The sequence below is a fragment of the Bombina bombina genome, chromosome 6 (assembly GCF_027579735.1).
Source record: "Bombina bombina isolate aBomBom1 chromosome 6, aBomBom1.pri, whole genome shotgun sequence".
NCBI lineage: Eukaryota > Metazoa > Chordata > Amphibia > Anura > Bombinatoridae > Bombina > Bombina bombina.
In genome coordinates, this window is record NC_069504.1 from 1012842673 (window position 1) to 1012865335 (window position 22663).

The 22663-nt window shown below is 41.5% G+C and overlaps 1 protein-coding gene across 1 annotated transcript in view; it reads left to right on the forward strand.

Moving 5' to 3' along the window:
• Positions 1-22663, forward strand: part of ANO2 (anoctamin 2) — an 850080-nt gene that overhangs the window by 189370 nt on the left and 638047 nt on the right. Inside the window, exon 8 of the mRNA XM_053718733.1 lies at positions 7567-7622. Coding sequence (XP_053574708.1) covers positions 7567-7622 — 56 coding nt within the window. The remainder of the gene's footprint in view (positions 1-7566; positions 7623-22663) is intronic.

Genomic DNA, 22663 nt, shown 5'->3' on the forward strand with positions numbered 1-22663 from the left:
TGCAATTTTAAGCAACTTTCTAATTTACTCCTGTTATCACATTTTCTTCAATCTCTTGGTATGTTTATTTGAAAAGGAAGAATGTCAGTTTAGATGCCGGCCCATTTTTTGTGAACAACCCGGGTTGTCCTTGCTGATTGGACAGCACCAATAAACAAGTGCTGTCTATGGTTCTGAACCCAAAAATTGCTGGCTCCTTAGCTTAGATGCCTTCTTGTTCAAATAAAGATAGAAAGAGAATGAAGAAAACTTGATAAAAGGAGTAAATTAGAAAGTTGCTTAAAATTGCATGCTCTATATGAATCAGGAAAGAAAAAAATTGGGTTCAGTGTCCCTTTAATACTAAATAAGTATTTACCTTGATGTTTTGAAGCTTTTAGACACCAGGGTTTTTAGATCACCATTAAAATGTTACACACTATTGAAAATTATGCTAAATGGAAGACTTTTTGAAAAGATTTGGATATGGATTTTCAAACAAAACCCTCACAAAATACTTCACTAATTATGCTGAAAAAATAAATCTACATTTATTTTTTTGTGCATTTTTATTTTTACCTACTGCTCCTACATTGTTTACTACTGCCCATACCCAAATATGCCGCAGTTTTCTTTACCCTGTAAAATGCCATACATAACTTAGAACAGAGTAGTACCATTTTTAAAATGGGTAAAACAAAGGATAAAATATAATCATACTCAATATGTTTTTTAATTATTGTATCTCTTGAGTTCTCGGAAATGGCAAAATAAAGTTAGAGTAAAGTATCCCTCCAGCGCAAAATCTTGGTAAATATCTTAAAGGGACATGAAACCCTAAATTTAAATTTTATGATTCAGATAGCGCATACAATTTTAAACAACTTTCCATTTAATTCAATTTTCAAATTTGCTTCATTCTCTTGGTATCTTTTCTTGTAGAAGCAGCTACTGGGAGCTTGCTGTACACATTGTGTGAGCCAATTACAACAGTTGTTTATGTGCAGCTACCTATCAGCAACTAGCTAGCAGTAGTGCTTTGCTGCTTCTAAGCCCACCTAGGTATGATTTTCAACAAAGGATACCAAGAGAAGGAAGCATATTAGATAACAGAACTAAATTGGAAAGTTTTTTTAAATGATGTTCTCTTTTTGAATCATGAGATATTTTGGCTTCATGTCCCTTTAAGGCCATTTTTCATATAAGACATAAGCATATAACTTATGCAGTTCAGTGGGTTATTTGCCATTCATTGGGATTTTTCAGTATTAATAAAATACCAATCTTTATTATTAAATGTCTTCCCTTCTGCAGAATGTAATGAAATATTTCCTGTTTAAACATTAGGCTAACTGTAAACTCTTTATCATATTGAAATGGAACTATGGTTTTATTTGACGTAGGGCTTGACTACAAAGACAATTTCCTCTCAGAAGACAGGAAAGGCTTAATTTGCATATTAAAGGTGACAAACAATTTTAGGGACAAGAGAAGATACTTTTGAGGCAACCATAATATAAACAGTTATTTGTGATGAGTAAATGGGGCCCATTTATCAAGCTCCGAACGAAGCTTGAGGGCCCGTGTTTCTGGTGAGTCTTCCGACTCGCCAGAAACACCAGTTATGAAGCAGCGGTCTAAAGACCACTGCTCCATAACCCTGTCTGCCTGCTCTGATGAGGTGGACAGGAATCGCCAGAAATCAACCCAATCAAGTATGATCGGGTTGATTGACACCCCCCTGCTGGTGACCGATTGGCCGCGAGTCTGTAGGCGGCGGCGTTGCACCAGCAGCTCTTGTGAGCTGCTGGTGCAATGTTGAATACGGAGAGCGTATTGCTCTCCGCATTCAGCGAGGTCTTGCGGACCTGATCCGCACTGTCGGATCAGGTCCACAAGACCTTTGATAAATAGGCCCGATGTGTCTGCAGTCATCTGTATGATGCATTAAACAGTATGGGGTAGATTTATTAACTGTCAGGCGGACAACATACGCTGTCGGCATTTAACATTGCACAAGCATTTTTGGTGAAATGCTTGTGCAATGCTGCCCCTGCACATTCACGGACAATCGTCCTCTAGCAGGGGGTGTCAATCATCCCGATCGTATCCAATTGGGATGATTTCTGTATGCCACGTCAGATATGGCAGACAAGTTAACGGGACAGGGGTTTTATGACCGCTGCTTCTTAACTTATGTTTCCGGCGAGCCTGAAGGCTCATGCGGAAACAGTTGCATTTGCAGCATGTTAAATCGAGCCCTATGACTGAACCAGTTTATGGACTATAATGTCTTCTAGAAAACCTATGTTGGTTTAATGATCATTATACTAATTTGGTGTACATTGGAGGTGAGCAGAAAGATCTACAAAGTGTTTGCCATTATTTGCAGAAATGCTCAATGAGAAATGGGGGGTTAGTTATCAAGCCGTCAACCTCAAATACGCTGGAATTCTGCAGCGTATTTGTGGCGAGGCTGATTCGCCTTAGTTATCAAAGGCTAGAGACCGGCAAAAGTAGAATTTTGTGACATAAACTTTGATCCGCCGGACTCAGTCCGACACAGATCGATTCTTACGTCACTCCAGATGTTCCGCACACAAGTGCGGCACAATCTGACTACTTTTGCTAGTTATCAAAAAACTAGCAGGTACGCTCGGCACTTTTTCGGCCCAGCGTACCTGATTTTCAAACCGCCACCCTGGAGGCGGCGGATCCCATAGGAATCAATGGGAGTGTGACCATAGCGAAAGTACAAGTTCGCTGCTGCCAGACATCCCATTCATTCCTATGGGAGCTGTCTACACCTAACACCCTAACATGTACCCCGAGTCTAAACACCACTAATCTGTCCCCCCTACACCGCCGCAACTAAATAAAATGATTAACCCCTAAACCGCCGCTCACGGAGCCCACCGCAAGCTACTCTATACATATTAACCCCTAAACCGCCGCTCCCGGAGCCCACCGCCACCTACATTATACCTAGTAACCCCTATCCTGCCCCCCCCTATACCGCCGCCCTCTATAATAAAGTTATTAACCCCTATCCTGCCGATCCCGCACCTCGCCGCAAATAAATAAATAGTTTAACCCCTAAACCGCCGCTCCCTGACCCTGCCGCAACCTATATTAAATTTATTAACCCCTATCCTGCCCCCCACTACCCCGCCGCCACTGTAATAAAATTATTAACCCCTAAACCTAAGTCTAACACTAACCCTAACACCCCTCTAACTTAAATATTAATTAAATAAATCTAAATCATATTTCTATTATGAACTAAATTATTCCTATTTAAAGCTAAATACTTACCTTTAAAATAAACCCTAATATAGCTACAATATAAATAATAATTATATTGTAGCTATCTTAGGATTTATTTTTATTTTACAGGTACCTTTCAATTTATTTTAACTAGGTACAATAGCTATTAAATAGTTATTAACTATTTAATAGCTTACCTAGCTAAAATAAAGAGAAATGTACCTGTAAACTAAAAACTAACCTAAGTTACAATTACACCTAACACTACACTATACTTTAATAAATTATTCCTATTTAAAACTAAATAATTACCTGTAAAATAAACCCTAAGATAGCTACAATATAAATAATAATTACATTGTAGCTATCTTAGGATTTATATTTATTTTACAGGTAACTTTGTATTTATTTTAGCTAGTTAGAATAGTTATTAAATTTAGTTAATTTATTTAATTAATGTAATGATAGTGTAGTGTTAGGTTTAATTGTAACTTAGGTTAGGATTTATTTTACAGGTAATTTTGTATTTCTTTTAGCTAGGTAGTTATTAAATAGTTAATAACTATTTAATAACTATTCTAACTAGCTAAAATAAATACAAAGTTACCTGTAAAATAAATATAAATCCTAATATAGCTATGTAATTATTAATTATATTGTAGCTATCTAAGGGTTTATTTTAGAGGTAAGTATTTAGTTTTAAATAGGAATAATTTATTAAAGTATAGTGTAGTGTTAGGTGTAATTGTAACTTAGGTTAGTTTTTAGTTTACAGGTACATTTCTCTTTATTTTAGCTAGGTAAGCTATTAAATAGTTAATAACTATTTAATAGCTATTGTACCTAGTTAAAATAAATTGAAAGGTACCTGTAAAATAAAATTAAATCCTAAGATTGCTACAATATAATTATTATTTATATTGTAGCTATATTAGGGTTTATTTTATAGGTAAGTATTTAGTTTTAAATAGGATTAACTTAGTTAATAATAGAAATATTATTTAGATTTATTTAATTAATATTTAAGTTAGGGGGGTGTTAGGGTTAGTGTTAGACTTAGGTTTAGGGGTTAATAATTTTATTACAGTGGTGGCGGTGTAGTGGGGGCAGGATAGGGGTTAATAAATTTATTATAGGTGGCGACGGTGTAGGGGGGGCAGGATAGGGGTTAATAAATTTAATATAGGTTGCGGCGGGTTCAGGGAGCAGCGGTTTACGGGTTAAACTATTTATTTATTTGTGGCGAGGTGCGGGATCAGCAGGATAGGGGCGGCGGTATAGGGGGGGCAGTATAGGGGTTACTAGGTATAATGTAGGTGGCAGCGGTGTCCGGGAGTGGCGGTTTAGGGATTAATACATTTATAAGACTTGCGGGGGGGTATAGGAGCGGCGGTTTAGGGGTTAATACATTTATCAGAGTTGCGGCAGGGTCTAGAAGCGGCGGTTTAGGGGTTAGTAACTTTATTTAGTTGCGGGGGGCTCCGGGGGCGCCGGTATAGGGGGTAGAACAGTGTAGTTTAGTGTGAGTGCTTAGTGACAGGCTAGCAAGAAAGCTGTCAAACAGCCGAAGAGCAGCGAGATCGGATGAGTGATAACTCTCACAGTCCGCTGCTCATCGCCCCACGACTTTTTGATAACTTAGGCAAATTTTTTCAGGTCCGCGGCGGCGATGTGAGGCGAGCTTAGGCGGGCGTATTGGGCCAGCGAAGGCAGGAAAGTTGACACGTTGATAACTACCCCCCAGTGTGTTAGTTCTGCAGTAGTTCATGTGGGTAATTGTTCAGCTGGACCCCTGGTTTGCTGAGGAGAAGGGACAAAAGAGCTACTCCAAGCTACATCAGTTGTGGCCCAATCACACTCCTAACGACCCTGTAATACATTGCACCACCAAACTCTAACCACAGGTCACCTGTGGCCCTCCCACATACTTTTTTGCCAATTGCAACCCCTCCCCCCTTGTTTATTGAATGTTGAAACTACCACTGATTGGAGCTTTGTAAGTACTGTATTAAAACCTTAGGTCAATTATATCCTCTTAATTTTGCTGTTAATTTAATTCAAGGCAGGGTTTTAGGATTTCCTTTATTAAATGCATTTGTAAATATTGAGCATTCCTTCAGAATTTAAAAATGTAATTAGTCCCCTAGCTTTTTAAGATAATTATTGGTCCTCTTCAGAAATTGGAGACTAATCGGATGGGGTTATGTTTATTAAAAAAAAAAGTAAACAATTCTGCAATATACTTTCATTATTTATTTTGACCTTTTTTATTGGGTTTTCTAAGTCTCAGAACTGGAAGTGCACACTGAAGACCTCTCCCTGTTGCATATCTTATTGTATTGGCCTCAGCAGAGGTCGTCAGATAGCAAACTGCAAAACAATGTTACTCCAGTAAAAAGTCTAAATTGGCTCCTCCAAATAAAGCAAGTGTTGGGTAGAGATTATTTGGAAAACAATTGCAGCATAAAAGTGTTAAATTGTTTTAAAATGATTACACTTGTCTGATATGATATTCTATAGCAAGGCAACAAATATATTGTGTAGTTATTAAATGTTAAATGGGCACTAAACACATTGCAATTTTTATATAAAATGTTTAGTTATGCATAATAAAACAACTTTGCAATATATTGTCATGATTTTCTATGCCCCCTTTACATGCAATTTAGCTCTAGCAATTGAACATTTTCTACTTCTTAGAACATGAAAGCTCCCTGCTGACATCCCTACTACGGGGAATATTTACCATGGTGCGGACAGACATGATCCGCTATATCGAATCATGTCCGCCGCACATCGATAAATGCTGACAGCATACGCTGTCGGCATTTTATCATTGCACCAGCAGTTCTTGTGAACTGTTGGTGCAATACCACCCCCTGCAGATTCGCGGCCAATCGGCCACTAGCAGGGGGTGTCAATCAACCCGATCGTATTTGATCGGGCTGATTGCTGTCCGCCACCTCTGAGGTCTTAGGACCGCTGCTTCTTAACTTCCGCTTCAGGCGGACATGAAGCAGAGTGGGTCGGAAGCAGCTTCTGCTGCTTCCTAAATGGACCCCTACAAAACAGAGCACTTTATACCAACTTTCACTGTGGCTAACCTTGCTAAAGCCCGGATTGACTCCTCCAAATAGAGCAAATAGTGGATGGAGTTTGGCTTTTGTAAATTAATTGCAGTAAATAAGATGTTAATGTGTTTTAAAAATAGTAAGACTTGGCTAATGTGTTATCCTGTTGCAACGCAACAGAAATTTATTGTAATTGTAAGAAATTTTACAAACCTCAAGGCAACATTGGAATTTGCACACTCATATTTCTAGTGTAATTAGAAATTAGCGCTCAGAAAATTAATCAGAGATTAGATCTCTGGCTAATTTTCTAAAATAAGAGGACATTATCGTTTTTAATAAGAAAAAAGTGTAGCTTTTCTTAAAGTTAAAAACAACTGCACAAGGCAGTTTTGGGGCTTTAAAGTTGGTGGGATAAGGGTGTTAGAAATAAAAAGGCACTGAACTGTATGTTCCAAGTAGATATATATGTATATGCTTATATAAAGAAATATTTATTTGTTAATATGTGTATGTACACATATTAACACATAAGTATATATGTATATCAGCATATATACACACATTTATATTTTTTGCACATCACTGTGCTACTTACCCCCTTCGCTGTGCTAGGTTCTGATTGCGTCTCTGACGGCATCAGAACGAGGCTCCGATAGAAGCCTAAGGATGCGTGCTCTTGTGAGCACAATGCTTCCCAGAAATGCAAACGTGATCTCGTGTTTGCATTGTTGTTAACTTGTAATACCAGCGCACATTAGCGATATTTAGCGCTCCACTTGTAATCTGTCCCTTTATTTTTAAACAGTCTTTTCTGATACCATGGACCAGATTACAAGTGGTGTGCTATTGTTAGTGCAAGTCTGATACCTCTGAATGCACATAGCTAGAATTTAATACATTCAAAAGGAAATACAATAGTATAAAACATATTTGCTTATTGAATTGTTGAATTTATTTGAATTTTCCACCAAGAGAGCAAATGCTATGTGTACAATGTATTTGCTCAAATTTTCCAAATGACTAGTAAATGCAAGAAGACAAAAGCATGAACATAATATACTTTACCTTACCATATGTATTTCATTCTTGTTTACTGTTCAATTAGAAGTCAAAATGTCACATGAATTTGAATTTGCTGACGTTTTCTTTTATTTTGAATGAAGCTTTTGGAGCAAACAAAGTATGCGTGTGTAAATAATTCAACAATGAAGTCTAACGCATTTATTTTTATAAATGTCTTTAAAAGGTATTACAACATTAATAGCAAACAATGTCTACGAGTCAGCATATCCTCTTCATGACGTAAGTGATTGATTAACATCTTTTATTTTACTTTAAAAAGTATTATTAAACTACTTTATTATTATTATTATTATTATTTTCTTACCCTTTTTTTTTTAAACTAAAGAAGGGCTGAATATAAACTGGGCACCTACAAGTATTTTAATCTTGCATTTTAGAGCTTAGTATAAAACTATATTTATATTCATTTTTAAACAAAAATGGAAGTTAAGAAGCTGAGGTCATAAGACCGCTGCTCCTTAACTTGTCCGCCATCTTTTAGATGGCGGAGTGAAATCATCCCGATCTGATATGATCAGGATGATTGACAGACCCCGCTAGCAGCCAATTGGCCAGTGAGCAGGGGCGGCATTTCACAAGCATTTCACTAGAAATGCTTGTGCAATGATAAATGCCGACAGCGTATGCTGTAGAGAATCATGTCCACTAGACAGATAGTAAATCTACCCCTTAGCCTTCCCAAAAAGGTCAGCTGAAAGCTAATTATTTGTTGCCCTTTAAATTAATTGTCCTCTCCATTTTCCATGTTGGTAGGTATAATTATAACTTTAAAAGGATTTAATCATTGTATAACTGTTGTGATTAAAAGAATTTACTAGAGTTTTTTTAACCACGTGTTGTGTTTCATGCTATGTACAAACACTTAAAAATGTTCAATTTTTCGATACCAAGTCAATATAACACTTCAGCTGTGCATCATTTAAACACAACACTTATGCTTGGACAGTGTCAAACTGTCAAATTAATCAGATTGATGACATTTTAGTTTTGTGCTGCCCTAGGCATACAGAAATATTACATTATCTTACTCCTTTTAAAACTAAGTATTTAGTTCGCTAATTACTCCTGGTTATGCACACACAGGACACAGTGATTAAACTTCTTTCCTCCAGTAACTCAGACAGGACAGGGACTACAATTGCTTTTAGCCAGTAAAACACGAAGGCCTTGATTACAAGTGTAGTCCTATGGATAGTGCAGATTGCGCTATTCATGTTGTTGCCCTGTGCTAAGAATAACGCACAGTCTGGTAATACAAGACTATGGTCAAAGATATTTACCAAAGAATGTTAGCACTCCCAGTATTTTTTAATGTGCTCTGTACCTTCAGTGGATAGTGCAGGATACACTATCAGTGCTCATATTGCAAGTGGTGAGTTATGTGTTGCAGTTGAGCACAACACCTAATAGCGCTGAAAATGTTACCATAAACAGTAAGTATGAGGTATATGACAAGGTGTTAGACTGGGAAGGACTCAAGGGTATACATACAGTATATACATATATGGTTATGGATTTGTATGTGTGTTTGTGCGTGTGTGTGTGTGTATATATATATATATATATATATACTCACACAATCAAATAAATATATATATATGCAGTACTCTGCAAAATGTTTAGGCCAGTGTAAAAAGTGCTGTAAAGTAACAATGCTTTTAAAAATAATAATGTTAATAGTTTTTTAGCTAAATCAAATCAATATTTGGCGTGTCGACCCTTTGCCTTCAAAACAGCACCAATTCCTCTAGGTAAACTTGTGCTGGGATTTTATAGGCATATAGTGAGGTGCACAGTGAGCATCAATTTAATTAGTAGGTTGAAGCACAATCATTAGCTGAAACATAACTTGGTCAGAACTAATGGTCTCAGTGCTGAGAAGTACAGGTAGATACGTATCCATCGTGCAATATCACCAGAAAGGCATCTGATTGGCCCCAAATGTATTCTGCAACATAACAGTCATTAAGAACCTTTTAAGTGTAAATAAGAACAAGAAAGCCATGGTGGTCTATTTATCAAGCTCCGTATGGAGCTTGAAGGCCTGAGTTTCTGGTGAGCCTTCAGGCTTGCCAGAAACACAAGTTATGAAGCAGCGGTCTAAAGACTGCTGCTCCATAACCTGTCCACCTGCTCTGAGGCGGCGGACAAAAACCAACCGATTGAATACGATCAGGTTGATTGACACCCCCTGCTAGCGGCCGATTGGTCACAAATCTGCAGGGGGCGGTATTGCACCAGCAGTGCAATGATAAATGCTGACAACGTATACTGTCGGCATTTATCGATGTGCAGCGGACATGATACGCTACATCGTATCATGTCCGTCCGCACTATCATAAATAGAGCCCCTGATCTCAACATCATCAAATCTGTCTAGATGAAGAGACAGAAGCAACTGATGGCGCCTAAATCCACAAAAGAACTGTGGTTAGTTCTTCAGGATGTTTGGAACAAAACTGTGTGCTAGTGTACCTAAAAAAAATGATGCTGTTTTGAAAGCAAAGGGTCGACACACCAAATATTGATTTGTTTTAAAATTTTCTTCTGTTCGCTCACTTTTCATTTTATTATGTGATAAAAGTAAACTATTAACATTTCTATTTTTGAAAGTATTCTTACTTTACAGCATTTTTCCATACTTGCCTAACACTTTTGCACAGTAGTGTACCTTTTAGCCCTTCCCAGTCCAACACTGTGTCATACCATATCCATTTAACTCACTGTTTAAACATTTATTTCTATAATAAACACAGTCAAACAGCCCATATATATATATATATATATATATATATATATATATATATATATATATATATATATATATAAATACAGTATATATATTATAGAAAGACATAGAAAGAATCAAGTGGCATACATTATTAAAGACAGGAATTACTGCACACAGAATTCTTAATCAAATTGTAATTTATTAAGTTGCGATTATAAAAACATATCATTGACCGGGTAGTGTCCAGTGCCCTGAACAGACCAACAAAAAAACATACCACATCTAACAAAAAAAACTAAATAAAGCAAGAAAAACCTTTATGCACATAAACATATACAAAGTACACATAGAGTCCTTAAAGCGAGGATCAAAATCCTCTGGCTATATATCACTAGTCAGAGTTACTCACACAGTCCACAAATGGTATTGAAGGCTTGCAAGCTTGGGATCAGGAGGTATACCTCTGTTTGCGGCAGCGTTTAAACCAACCGCCATTTAGCTTCAGCTCTCAGACATGCCGTGACGTCATGAGTAGGCGAGTTAGTGATCTTGCACACCTCTCTTCTGGTTGGTTAGATTCCAGAAAATCTTCGACTCATAGGCTGTCATGCCTGTCATGTGTAAGACTTGTATAGCAGCTTCTATGTGGTTAACTTCCAGTGGGAAAATACCGATACAGCAAAGTCCCAGAAACACAGTACTGTGCATACACACCAGCTAGGGTACGTCCGATCCAAACCCCTCATTCAGGGTGTACCACGGATGTCCGGAAACTCCTCCTACTGGTTGTTTGTTTGTTTGCTGAAAGATCCACATATAGCAGATAATGGGTTTATCTTGCAAAAAAGGTTAGCTTCTTAGCAAAGTATCCAAAAGCCACATTGTTGCAAATGGTATAACACACTGAGTGCACTGGTGTGTGTGCACAGTACTGTGTTTCTCTGACTTTGCTGTATCAGTATTTTCCCACTGGAAGATAACCACATAGAAGCTGCTATACAAGTCTTACACATGACAGGCATGACAGCCTATGAGATGAAGATTTTATGGAATCTAACCAACCAGAAGAGAGGTGTGTAAGATCACTAACTCACCAACTCATGACGTCAACTAAGGCAGCGGTCGCCAACCAGTGGTCCATGGACTACTGGTGGTCCCCAAGAAGATGTAGGTGGTCCTTGAAACCATCAAGCAGGAATTAATCTACTCCGATAGTGTCACCCTCGTCTCGCTGCAACTCCCTACAGTGCCTCTCCCTATGCACGTTGCATAGTACTGTGCAACTGCCTCTCCATTTCCAGCACAAAAGTTGACACTCACCCTTCAGCTGTCATTTGGAAGTATTCTCTCAGTTCTGTCTATTAGTTAGTTAATTCCAAAAAATAATTCTTAAATATATACTGTCGGCATTTATCGATGTGCAGCGGACATGATACGCTACATCGTATCATGTCCGTCCGCACTATCATAAATAGAGCCCCTGATCTCAACATCATCAAATCTGTCTAGATGAAGAGACAGAAGCAACTGATGGCGCCTAAATCCACAAAAGAACTGTGGTTAGTTCTTCAGGATGTTTGGAACAAAACTGTGTGCTAGTGTACCTAAAAAAAATGATGCTGTTTTGAAAGCAAAGGGTCGACACACCAAATATTGATTTGTTTTAAAATTTTCTTCTGTTCGCTCACTTTTCATTTTATTATGTGATAAAAGTAAACTATTAACATTTCTATTTTTGAAAGTATTCTTACTTTACAGCATTTTTCCATACTTGCCTAACACTTTTGCACAGTAGTGTACCTTTTAGCCCTTCCCAGTCCAACACTGTGTCATACCATATCCATTTAACTCACTGTTTAAACATTTATTTCTATAATAAACACAGTCAAACAGCCCATATATATATATATATATATATATATATATATATATATATATATATATATATATATATATATATATAAATACAGTATATATATTATAGAAAGACATAGAAAGAATCAAGTGGCATACATTATTAAAGACAGGAATTACTGCACACAGAATTCTTAATCAAATTGTAATTTATTAAGTTGCGATTATAAAAACATATCATTGACCGGGTAGTGTCCAGTGCCCTGAACAGACCAACAAAAAAACATACCACATCTAACAAAAAAAACTAAATAAAGCAAGAAAAACCTTTATGCACATAAACATATACAAAGTACACATAGAGTCCTTAAAGCGAGGATCAAAATCCTCTGGCTATATATCACTAGTCAGAGTTACTCACACAGTCCACAAATGGTATTGAAGGCTTGCAAGCTTGGGATCAGGAGGTATACCTCTGTTTGCGGCAGCGTTTAAACCAACCGCCATTTAGCTTCAGCTCTCAGACATGCCGTGACGTCATGAGTAGGCGAGTTAGTGATCTTGCACACCTCTCTTCTGGTTGGTTAGATTCCAGAAAATCTTCGACTCATAGGCTGTCATGCCTGTCATGTGTAAGACTTGTATAGCAGCTTCTATGTGGTTAACTTCCAGTGGGAAAATACCGATACAGCAAAGTCCCAGAAACACAGTACTGTGCATACACACCAGCTAGGGTACGTCCGATCCAAACCCCTCATTCAGGGTGTACCACGGATGTCCGGAAACTCCTCCTACTGGTTGTTTGTTTGTTTGCTGAAAGATCCACATATAGCAGATAATGGGTTTATCTTGCAAAAAAGGCTAGCTTCTTAGCAAAGTATCCAAAAGCCACATTGTTGCAAATGGTATAACACACTGAGTGCACTGGTGTGTGTGCACAGTACTGTGTTTCTCTGACTTTGCTGTATCAGTATTTTCCCACTGGAAGATAACCACATAGAAGCTGCTATACAAGTCTTACACATGACAGGCATGACAGCCTATGAGATGAAGATTTTATGGAATCTAACCAACCAGAAGAGAGGTGTGTAAGATCACTAACTCACCAACTCATGACGTCAACTAAGGCAGCGGTCGCCAACCAGTGGTCCATGGACTACTGGTGGTCCCCAAGAAGATGTAGGTGGTCCTTGAAACCATCAAGCAGGAATTAATCTACTCCGATAGTGTCACCCTCGTCTCGCTGCAACTCCCTACAGTGCCTCTCCCTATGCACGTTGCATAGTACTGCGCAACTGCCTCTCCATTTCCAGCACAAAAGTTGACACTCACCCTTCAGCTGTCATTTGGAAGTATTCTCTCAGTTCTGTCTATTAGTTAGTTAATTCCAAAAAATAATTCTTAAATATGTGTAAATATACCGTATACATAATGTAAACTTAGCTGTTTTTATACTAGTTATGTACAGTGTGTGTGTATGTATATATATATATATATATATATATATATATATATATACACACACACACATATATACACTGTATATATACCGTTATACCTCACTTTACAGGGCTTTGTGGAGCTGAAGTTCAACCTCCAAGGATTTTGAAACAGTGCTGTAATCTTCGTGAGATTGCGAGAAAAGTGACTTGCACCATTTTGTTATGCACAGTTCACTTTGTTTACAGCATTACAGTGCAATCTATGTCTCAGTGTTATAGTCTGGCAAATTTTACTACAGTAATTGTCACTATTTTACAGGTACAGTGTTACAGAAGCATTAGTTATTTTGTTGTGAAGAGCTTATTTCCCAGCAGCAATGCCTGAACCAGCAAGCAAGCGCCTAAGAAGGGCTCCAAGAAAACCGTAACAAGTATCATTTCATAAAGAGTTAACTCTTTTTTTTCAGCTTTTAGAAACTATTGCCTAAATACACATTTTTGCTGGCCTCAGCTCTAAGTTTAGGGATAACCAATCCCATTGTCTTATCACCTCTGGAGCCAGACTGCTAATTGATAAGATGAACTTGTAAACTTGTTATCTTAAGTACTCTAATCCTATTGTGGCCTGTCAAAGGACAGTGCTCTCTATCTAAATGTGTGATGGGGGATTTTGTGCTTCCCCCCCCTCTCCCCCTGGGAGTGCCCTGTGTGCATGTAACCTTAATAAAAAGCAGGCTGGGCATCCCAGTGCTGAGTTCTTGTTTGACCCTCAATCGCAGCGTTGACTCGTTTTTGTGGGCAGAAGGGTATCCTAGCTGTACTGCAGCTAAGGGAGATTATTCTATATTTGCGAGACTCATATAGAATACTATGGAAAGCAGTTTCTCCCCTCTTTAGCAATAGGGATCCAGGCTACTAAGCGGTCCATCTCTCAGCGAGACTAAGGGTAACCGTAACATTTGGCGGCAGCGGCGGGATTTTCCTGGATTTCCTAGGAGAGGTACAGAACGGATGGAGAACGCTTACGAAAAATTGAAGCGTACAACCCTAAAGGATTTACTTGAAAGCAGAGGGGGGTACGCCAGCAACCGGCCGAGGAGAGAGCTGATCGCAGAATTGAACGAACTGGATCAGAGCTTCACAATGGCGGAAACACCGACCACGATTAGTGACGAAAAAACCAGGATTGTTCGGGAAAGGCTCTCATTATACGGGCCGAACCCCTCCATGGAATTGGTACAGCAGTTGATGGCGGAGGCGGACGAGGATATACAAGAGACTCGAGCCCACGAACTCAACCTAGCGAACGCACACCGCAATGCTGTAGCCCCGCAGGTAATCATCCCTGTCGAAAATGCTGGGAGGCCCAAGATACCCTATACGGCATTTCGACCCTTTCTAGAGAGCGAGACAGGGATTGATGAATATTTGGCGGACTTCGAAAGGCAATGTGCCCTGCACCAGATTCCCAACAGAGAGTGGCCCACGATATTGTCTGGGAAACTATCCGGGCGAGCCCTGGAAGCCTTTCGTACTCTGGGTGCTAAGGAAGTGACACAGTATGAGCTAGTTAAGGAGACACTGTTGCGACGGTACGCTGTAACTCCGGACACGTATCGCCGACAGTTTCGGGGCACGGAAAAGAAGCCTAACGATACCCATATGGAATGGGCGCACCGAATGCGGAGAGCGGCAAATCACTGGCTGAGCGGAAGTAAAGCGGTGACTGGGGAGGAAATTTTACAATTGTTTCTCTTAGAACATTTTTATAATGGCATGGAACAGCAAGGGAAGGAATGGCTGCGAGACAGGCGGCCTTCTACCTTAGAAGAAGCAGCCAAATTGGCCGATGAACATTATGACTCCCGTCTTCACGAACCCATGAACTACCGAGCTCCAGCACGGGTCGAACCCAGAGAGGTTTACCGTGCACCCCCTCGTGCTGAATTCCGAGCCCCGGTGCCCACAGGGCCCGTCCGACACTCAGGACCACCCAATAACAGCTCTGAGCGTCACAGACCGACTTGCCACCGATGCAAGCAACCAGGGCATTTCATGGCTAGCTGCCCCCTTAATACGCACCAGACACCCAGGAATTACAATTACCCCTCTGGGTCCTATCGTCGTCCTATCGTCCGGCCCGGGCCCTCTGTGTTAACCAAGAGGCCCCTATGGAGGGATATGTGGGGCCGCTTCACGAGGCAGACCCTGTATATGCTGCCTCAGATAACCGCCAGCACCATCGGCAGAGGGTATGGCTCGAGGGGCGATCTACCGAGGGATTGCGAGACACAGGGGCTACTATCACGCTGGTACAGAGTCATTTGGTGCCAGAGCACAAGCGATCCGGACAGACTGTGGCCGTTAGAGTGGCGGGGGGGGGGGGATGTGTACAAAATTCCAACAGCTAAAGTGCATCTTGATTGGGGAGCGGGAAAGGGGGCTGTGAACGTGGGCCTAATGGATAATTTACCTGCCGAAGTACTACTGGGCAACGATTTGGGCCCCATGACTTCTGCCTATGCTACAGTATGCAACAACGAGGCGGACCCAGTGACTACACGGGCCCAAGCCCGGACGGAGCGAGAGCTCTCACCAGTGCGGGAGACACAGGTAAGACCTACCCCGACCTTGCCTGACAGGTTAGGCCCCATACCCTGGGACACCCCAGATGCTTTCGAGGCAGAGTCTAAGACTGACCCGACCTTACAAAAGTACCGGGAACGAGCAGAGACCGGAGGGGGCGGGGCAGATAATGAAACATTCTTATGGGAAAAAGGGAAACTATACCGCTGGACAGAGAAAAGGGGACAGCGTAGGCGACAGCTGGTAGTGCCCCACAAATACCGTCAAGAAATCCTCAAAATAGGCCACGACATCCCCTTAGCAGGCCACCTAGCCGTTACCCGTACCCTACACCGCATTACTCACACGTTCTTTTGGCCAGGGGTGCACGCTGACGTTAGAACTTACTGTAACACCTGCGATGTGTGTCAACGAGTAGGAAGGCGAGGCGATCACCCTAAAGCCCAGCTAGTAAATATGCCCATTGTAGAGGAACCCTTCAGCCGGGTTGCTATTGACCTAGTGGGACCACTGGCTACCCCTAGTCCCTCCGGTAAGCGCTACATTCTTACCGTAGTGGACTACGCTACCAGGTACCCAGAGGCTGTCGCCCTATCCAACATACAAGCGGATACGGTAGCGAATGCACTAGTACAGGTGTTCTCCCGGGTAGGATTTCCAAAAGAAATCCTATCCGACCGAGGCACCCAATTTACGGCTGAATTAACCCAACAACTCTGGCAGGTTTGCAAAATTAAGTCCCTCCTGAGCTCCCCATACCACCCCCAGACGAACGGGCTGTGTGAGAGGTTCAATGGGACCCTCAAGCAAATGCTCAAGACGTTCACTCAGGAATACCGAGACTGGGAACGCTTCCTGCCGCACCTCCTATTTGCTTATCGGGAGGTGCCCCAGGAAACGACAGGGTTCTCTCCCTTCGAGTTGCTCTACGGAAGAAAGGTACGGGGACCCCTAAACCTGATCCGGGAGCACTGGGAGGGAGAGATGGAGGCTGACGGTGTCCCCATTGTGCCATACGTGCTGGAACTCAGGGACCGAATGGAGCAATTAGCCAAATCCGTGCGGGCTAATCTCCAGTTGGCCCAGAGAAGACAGAAAGTATGGTACGACCGGGGGGCCCGAAAGAGAATCTTCACCATAGGACAAAAGGTGTTAGTACTTAAGCCGGTGAAGACAGACAAATTGCAGGCGTCCTGGCAGGGTCCCTATCAGATCGTAGAGAAAAGGGGAGACACCACTTATGTGATAGCTAGCTGCCATGACAACAATCTTAGAAAGACATTCCATGTAAACATGCTCAAGGAATATTTTGAGCGACCAGAGAACGTGACGGCCGTATGTTGTTCCCCTCAGGAAGACCCCGACAGTTTACCCATTCCAGACCTATTAGAAAAGAGTCTCCCCACAGGTATAGTGGCGCAGGTTCAGATAGGGGACCGACTTAGCCCCACTGAAAGGGAGCAGCTCAACCAACTCCTCCAGTCCAAACACCTCACCTTCTCCCCGAAGCCAGGGTACACTACTTTAACCACCCACCAGGTAGATACTCCGGGACAAGCTCCCTTGCGCCAGGCTCCGTACCGAATCCCCGAAGCAGTTAGGACAGGAATGAAGAAGGAGATCGATGAGATGCTCCAGCTCAGGGTAATTGAGCCCTCCGATAGTCCATGGGCCTCCCCAGTTGTCTTGGTGCCCAAGAAAGATGGGACCACCCGGTTCTGTGTAGACTATCGGAGGCTCAATGAAAATACCGTGACGGACGCTTACCCTATGCCCAGGGTAGACGAGCTACTCGATCGTATAGCCAGGGGAAATTACCTGACCACTATTGACCTCTGCAAAGGTTACTGGCAGATTCCCCTGGCCCCGGAGGCTATCCCCAAGTCGGCATTCGTCACCCCATTCGGCTTATATCAGTTTAGGGTAATGCCGTTTGGGATGAAGAATGCCCCAGCTACATTCCAGCGCTTGGTGGATAGGCTCCTGGATGGCTTCCAGGGTTTTGCTTGCGCCTACCTGGACGACATAGCGATCCACAGTGAGTCCTGGGAGGACCACTTAGCTCATGTGGGAATGGTTCTGGATCAGATCCGGGCTGCTGGCCTGACTCTGAAGCCAGAAAAATGCCACTTTGGGATGGCCGAGGTACAGTACCTGGGTCACCGGGTGGGGTGTGGAAAGCAGCGACCAGAGCCGGCCAAAATAGAAGCTGTCGCCAATTGGCCCACCCCCATCACTAAGACTCAGGTCCTAGCCTTCCTGGGCACGGCAAAGTACTATAGACGGTTCGTACCAGACTACAGCACACTTGCCAAACCCCTGACTGACTTGACCAAGAAGAACTTACCTCGACAGGTCCTGTGGTCTCCCCACTGTGAAACGGCTTTCCAGGCTCTCAAAAATGCTCTAATTAACGCTCCTGTCTTGGCGGCCCCAGCCCTTAACAAACGTTTTATCGTCCATACAGACGCTTCCATGTTCGGGCTGGGAGCTGTCCTCAGCCAAGTAGGCGAAGATGGAGGGGAGCATCCAGTTGCCTACATCAGCCGGAAGCTCCTGCCCCGCGAAGTCAGCTATGCAGCGGTCGAAAAGGAGTGTTTGGCTTTGGTGTGGGCATTAAAGAAATTGACTCCCTATTTATATGGTCAGGAGTTCACTCTGGTCACCGACCATAACCCGTTGGTGTGGCTGAACCGGGTCTCTGGAGATAACGGCAGGCTATTACGTTGGAGCTTATCGTTGCAACCCTTCAATTTCACCATTACTTACAGACCTGGGAAACAGAATGGCAACGCCGACGGGTTGTCCAGACAAACAGACCTCAGCCCCGCATAACCAGCGGTCTGGACAGCCTTAGTCTGCCCCGAAAAGGGGTCAGACCGTGTCTGCCAGAGTGTTCCACAGAAAGGGAGCACTGTTACAGAAGCATTAGTTATTTTGTTGTGAAGAGCTTATTTCCCAGCAGCAATGCCTGAACCAGCAAGCCAGCGCCTAAGAAGGGCTCCAAGAAAACCGTAACAAGTATCATTTCATAAAGAGTTAACTCTTTTTTTTCAGCTTTTAGAAACTATTGCCTAAATACACATTTTTGCTGGCCTCAGCTCTAAGTTTAGGGATAACCAATCCCATTGTCTAATCACCTCTGGAGCCAGACTGCTAATTGATAAGATGAACTTGTAAACTTGTTATCTTAAGTACTCTAATCCTATTGTGGCCTGTCAAAGGACAGTGCTCTCTATCTAAATGTGTGATGGGGGATTTTGTGCTTCCCCCCCCTCTCCCCCTGGGAGTGCCCTGTGTGCATGTAACCTTAATAAAAAGCAGGCTGGGCATCCCAGTGCTGAGTTCTTGTTTGACCCTCAATCGCAGCGTTGACTCGTTTTTGTGGGCAGAAGGGTATCCTAGCTGTACTGCAGCTAAGGGAGATTATTCTATATTTGCGAGACTCATATAGAATACTATGGAAAGCAGTTTCTCCCCTCTTTAGCAATAGGGATCCAGGCTACTAAGCGGTCCATCTCTCAGCGAGACTAAGGGTAACCGTAACATACAGTATTTTTTGAATACTAATTGAATACTGTGCTGTGCTAGTGTTAAACTAAACATAGTGCTATTGCATCCCTAATATAAGTTAGTTTAAACATGTTTTCAAGTTTTTAAGCATACTGACAAGTGAAAAGAAAGCTAAAACCGCCTTGTTTTAATTTAAGGCGGTTTTCACTTTACAGCGGGGCACCTAACACGTTTTATGAGCAGAGAATACCTGTATACACATTATAGAGGTTTGTACCTTTTTAAAAAAATCATGTTAGTGGTCCACAGGATTTAAAATAGTTTAGTGGTCCCTGAGGTCCTAAAGGTTGGCGACCCCTGATCTAAGGTATCGGCATGTCTGAGAGCTGAAGCTGAATGGCGGTTGGTTTAAACGCTGCCGCAAACAGAGGTATACCTCCGGATCCCAAGCTTGCAAGCCTTCGATATCATTTGTGGACTGTGTGAGTAACTCTGACTAGTGATATATAGCCAGATGATTTTGACCCTTGCTTTAAGGACTCTGATGCCTATTTATCAAGCCGTCAACCGCAAATACGCTGGAATTCCACAGCGTAATTGTGGCGAGCCTGATTCCCCTTATTTATCAAAGCCTACAGACCGGCAAAAGTAGAAATCTGTGACGTAACATACAATCCGCCGGTCTCAGTCCGACACAGATCGATGCTTACGTCACTACAGATGTTCTTAATGCAAATTCGGCACTATCTGACTATGTTTGCTAGTTATCAAATTTCTACCAGGTACGCTCGCCACTATTCCGGCCCAGCATACCTGGTTTTCAATCCGCCGCCCTGGAGGAGGCGGATGCCATAGAAATCAATGGGAGTCTGAAAGCAGCGAAAGATTATGTTCGCTGCTGCCCGATATCCCATTGATTCCTATGGGAGAATAAAAGTTATGTTTAAACCTAACACCCTAACATAAGCCCTGAGTCTAAACACCCCTAATCTGCCGCCCCTACACCGCCGCCACCTACATTATACTTATTAACCCCTAATATGCCGACCCTACACCGCCGTCACCTACATAAAGTTATTAACCCCTATCCCGCCACTCCCGGAGCCCACTGCAACTCTAATAAACTTATTAACCCCTATCCCGCCACTCCCGGACCCTGCCGCCACCTACATTATGTTCTTAACCCATATTCTGCCGCCCCCTACACTGCCACCACCTACATTATGTTCTTAACCCCTAATCTGCTGCCCCCTACACCGCCGCCACCTACATTATGTTATTAACCCCTAATCTGCCGCCCCTACACGGCTGCCACCTACATTATGTTATTAACCCCTATCTCGCTGCTCATAGAGCGCACCGCAACTAAATAAAGTTATTAACCCCTAAACCACCACCCCCCCATATCGCCATAAACTAAATTAACCTACTAACCCCTAAACCTAACAACCCGCTAACTGTACATTAAATATTAACTCATCCCTATCTTATAATAAATTTAAACTTACCTTTAGAATTAAATTAAACTATATTAAATTAATAATTAACCTACCCTAACTGTTATACTAAAATTACATTAAACTATATTAAACTAATAATTAATCTACCCTAACTGTTATACTAAAACTACATTAAACTACAAATTAAATTAACAATATTATATATTTAAAAACCTAACCCTACTCAAATAATTTAAATCTACACTAAAAAATTACAAAGTTACAAAAAACTAACAACTAAGTTACAAAAAATAACAAACACTAACGGTATGGCTTGCGGGGCTAACGCTCCTTTTTTTCTTACCGCTCCCTTTAAACAACGCTGGTATTACGAGATTTCTTTAAGCCGGCGTTAGCCTTAGAAAAGTGAGCTTCAAGCAAAATTTAGCTCCACATCTCACCTCGATACCAGTGTTGCTTACGGTAGCGGTAAGCAGTCAAAACGTGCTTGTGCACGATTTTCCCATAGGAAACAATGGGGCTGAGCTGGGTGAAAAAAAACCTAACACCTGCAAAAAAGCAGCGTTCAGCTCCTAACGCAGCCCCATTGTTTCCTATGGGAAAATAAAAGTTATGTCTGCACCTAACAACCTAACATGAATTCTGAGTCTAAACACCCCTAATCTTACACTTATTAACCCCTAATCTGCCACCCCCGATATCGTCGCCACCTGCATTATACTATTAACCCCTAATCTGCTGCTCCGGACTCCGCCACCACCTACATTTTACCTATGAACCCCTAATCTGCTGCCCCTAACATCGCCGCAACTATATTAAATTTATTAACCCCTAATCTGCCGCCGCCGCCAACGTCGCCGCCACTATAATAAAGTTATTAACCCCTAAATCTAAGTCTAACCCTAACCCCCCTTAACTTAAATATAATTTAAATTAAATGAAATTAATTTAACATAATTAAATAAATTAATCCTATTTAAAACTAAATACTTACCTATAAAATAAACCCTAAGCTAGCTACAATATAACTAATAGTTACATTGTAGGTATCTTAGGAGTAATATTTATTTTACAGGCAACTTTGTATTTATTTTAACTAGGTACAATAGTTATTAAATAGTTAACTATTTAATAACTACCTAGCTAAAATAAGTACAAATTTACCTGTAAAATAAATCCTAACCTAAGTTACAATTACACCTAACACTACACTATCATTAAACTAATTACATAAACTACCTACAATTAATTACAATTAAATGAAATAACTAAATTACAGAAAAAAAAGAATTACAAGAATTTTAAACTAATTACATCTAATCTAATCCCCCTAATAAAATAAAAAGCCCCCCAAAATAATAAAATTTCCCTACCCTATACTAAATTACAAATAGCCCTTAAAGGGCCTTTTGTGGGGCATTGCCCCAAAGTAATCAGCTCTTTTATCTGTAAAAAAAAGAATACAATACCCCCCAACATTACAACCCACCACCCACACACCCCTACTTTAAAACCCACCCAATCCCCCCTTAAAAAAACCTAACACTAACCCCCTGAAGATCACCCTACCTTGAGCCGTCTTCACCCAGCCGGTCACAAGTGGTCCTCCAGAGGGTCCGAAGTCTTCATCCGATCGGGGCAGAAGAGGTCCTCCAGACGGCAGAAGGCTTCATC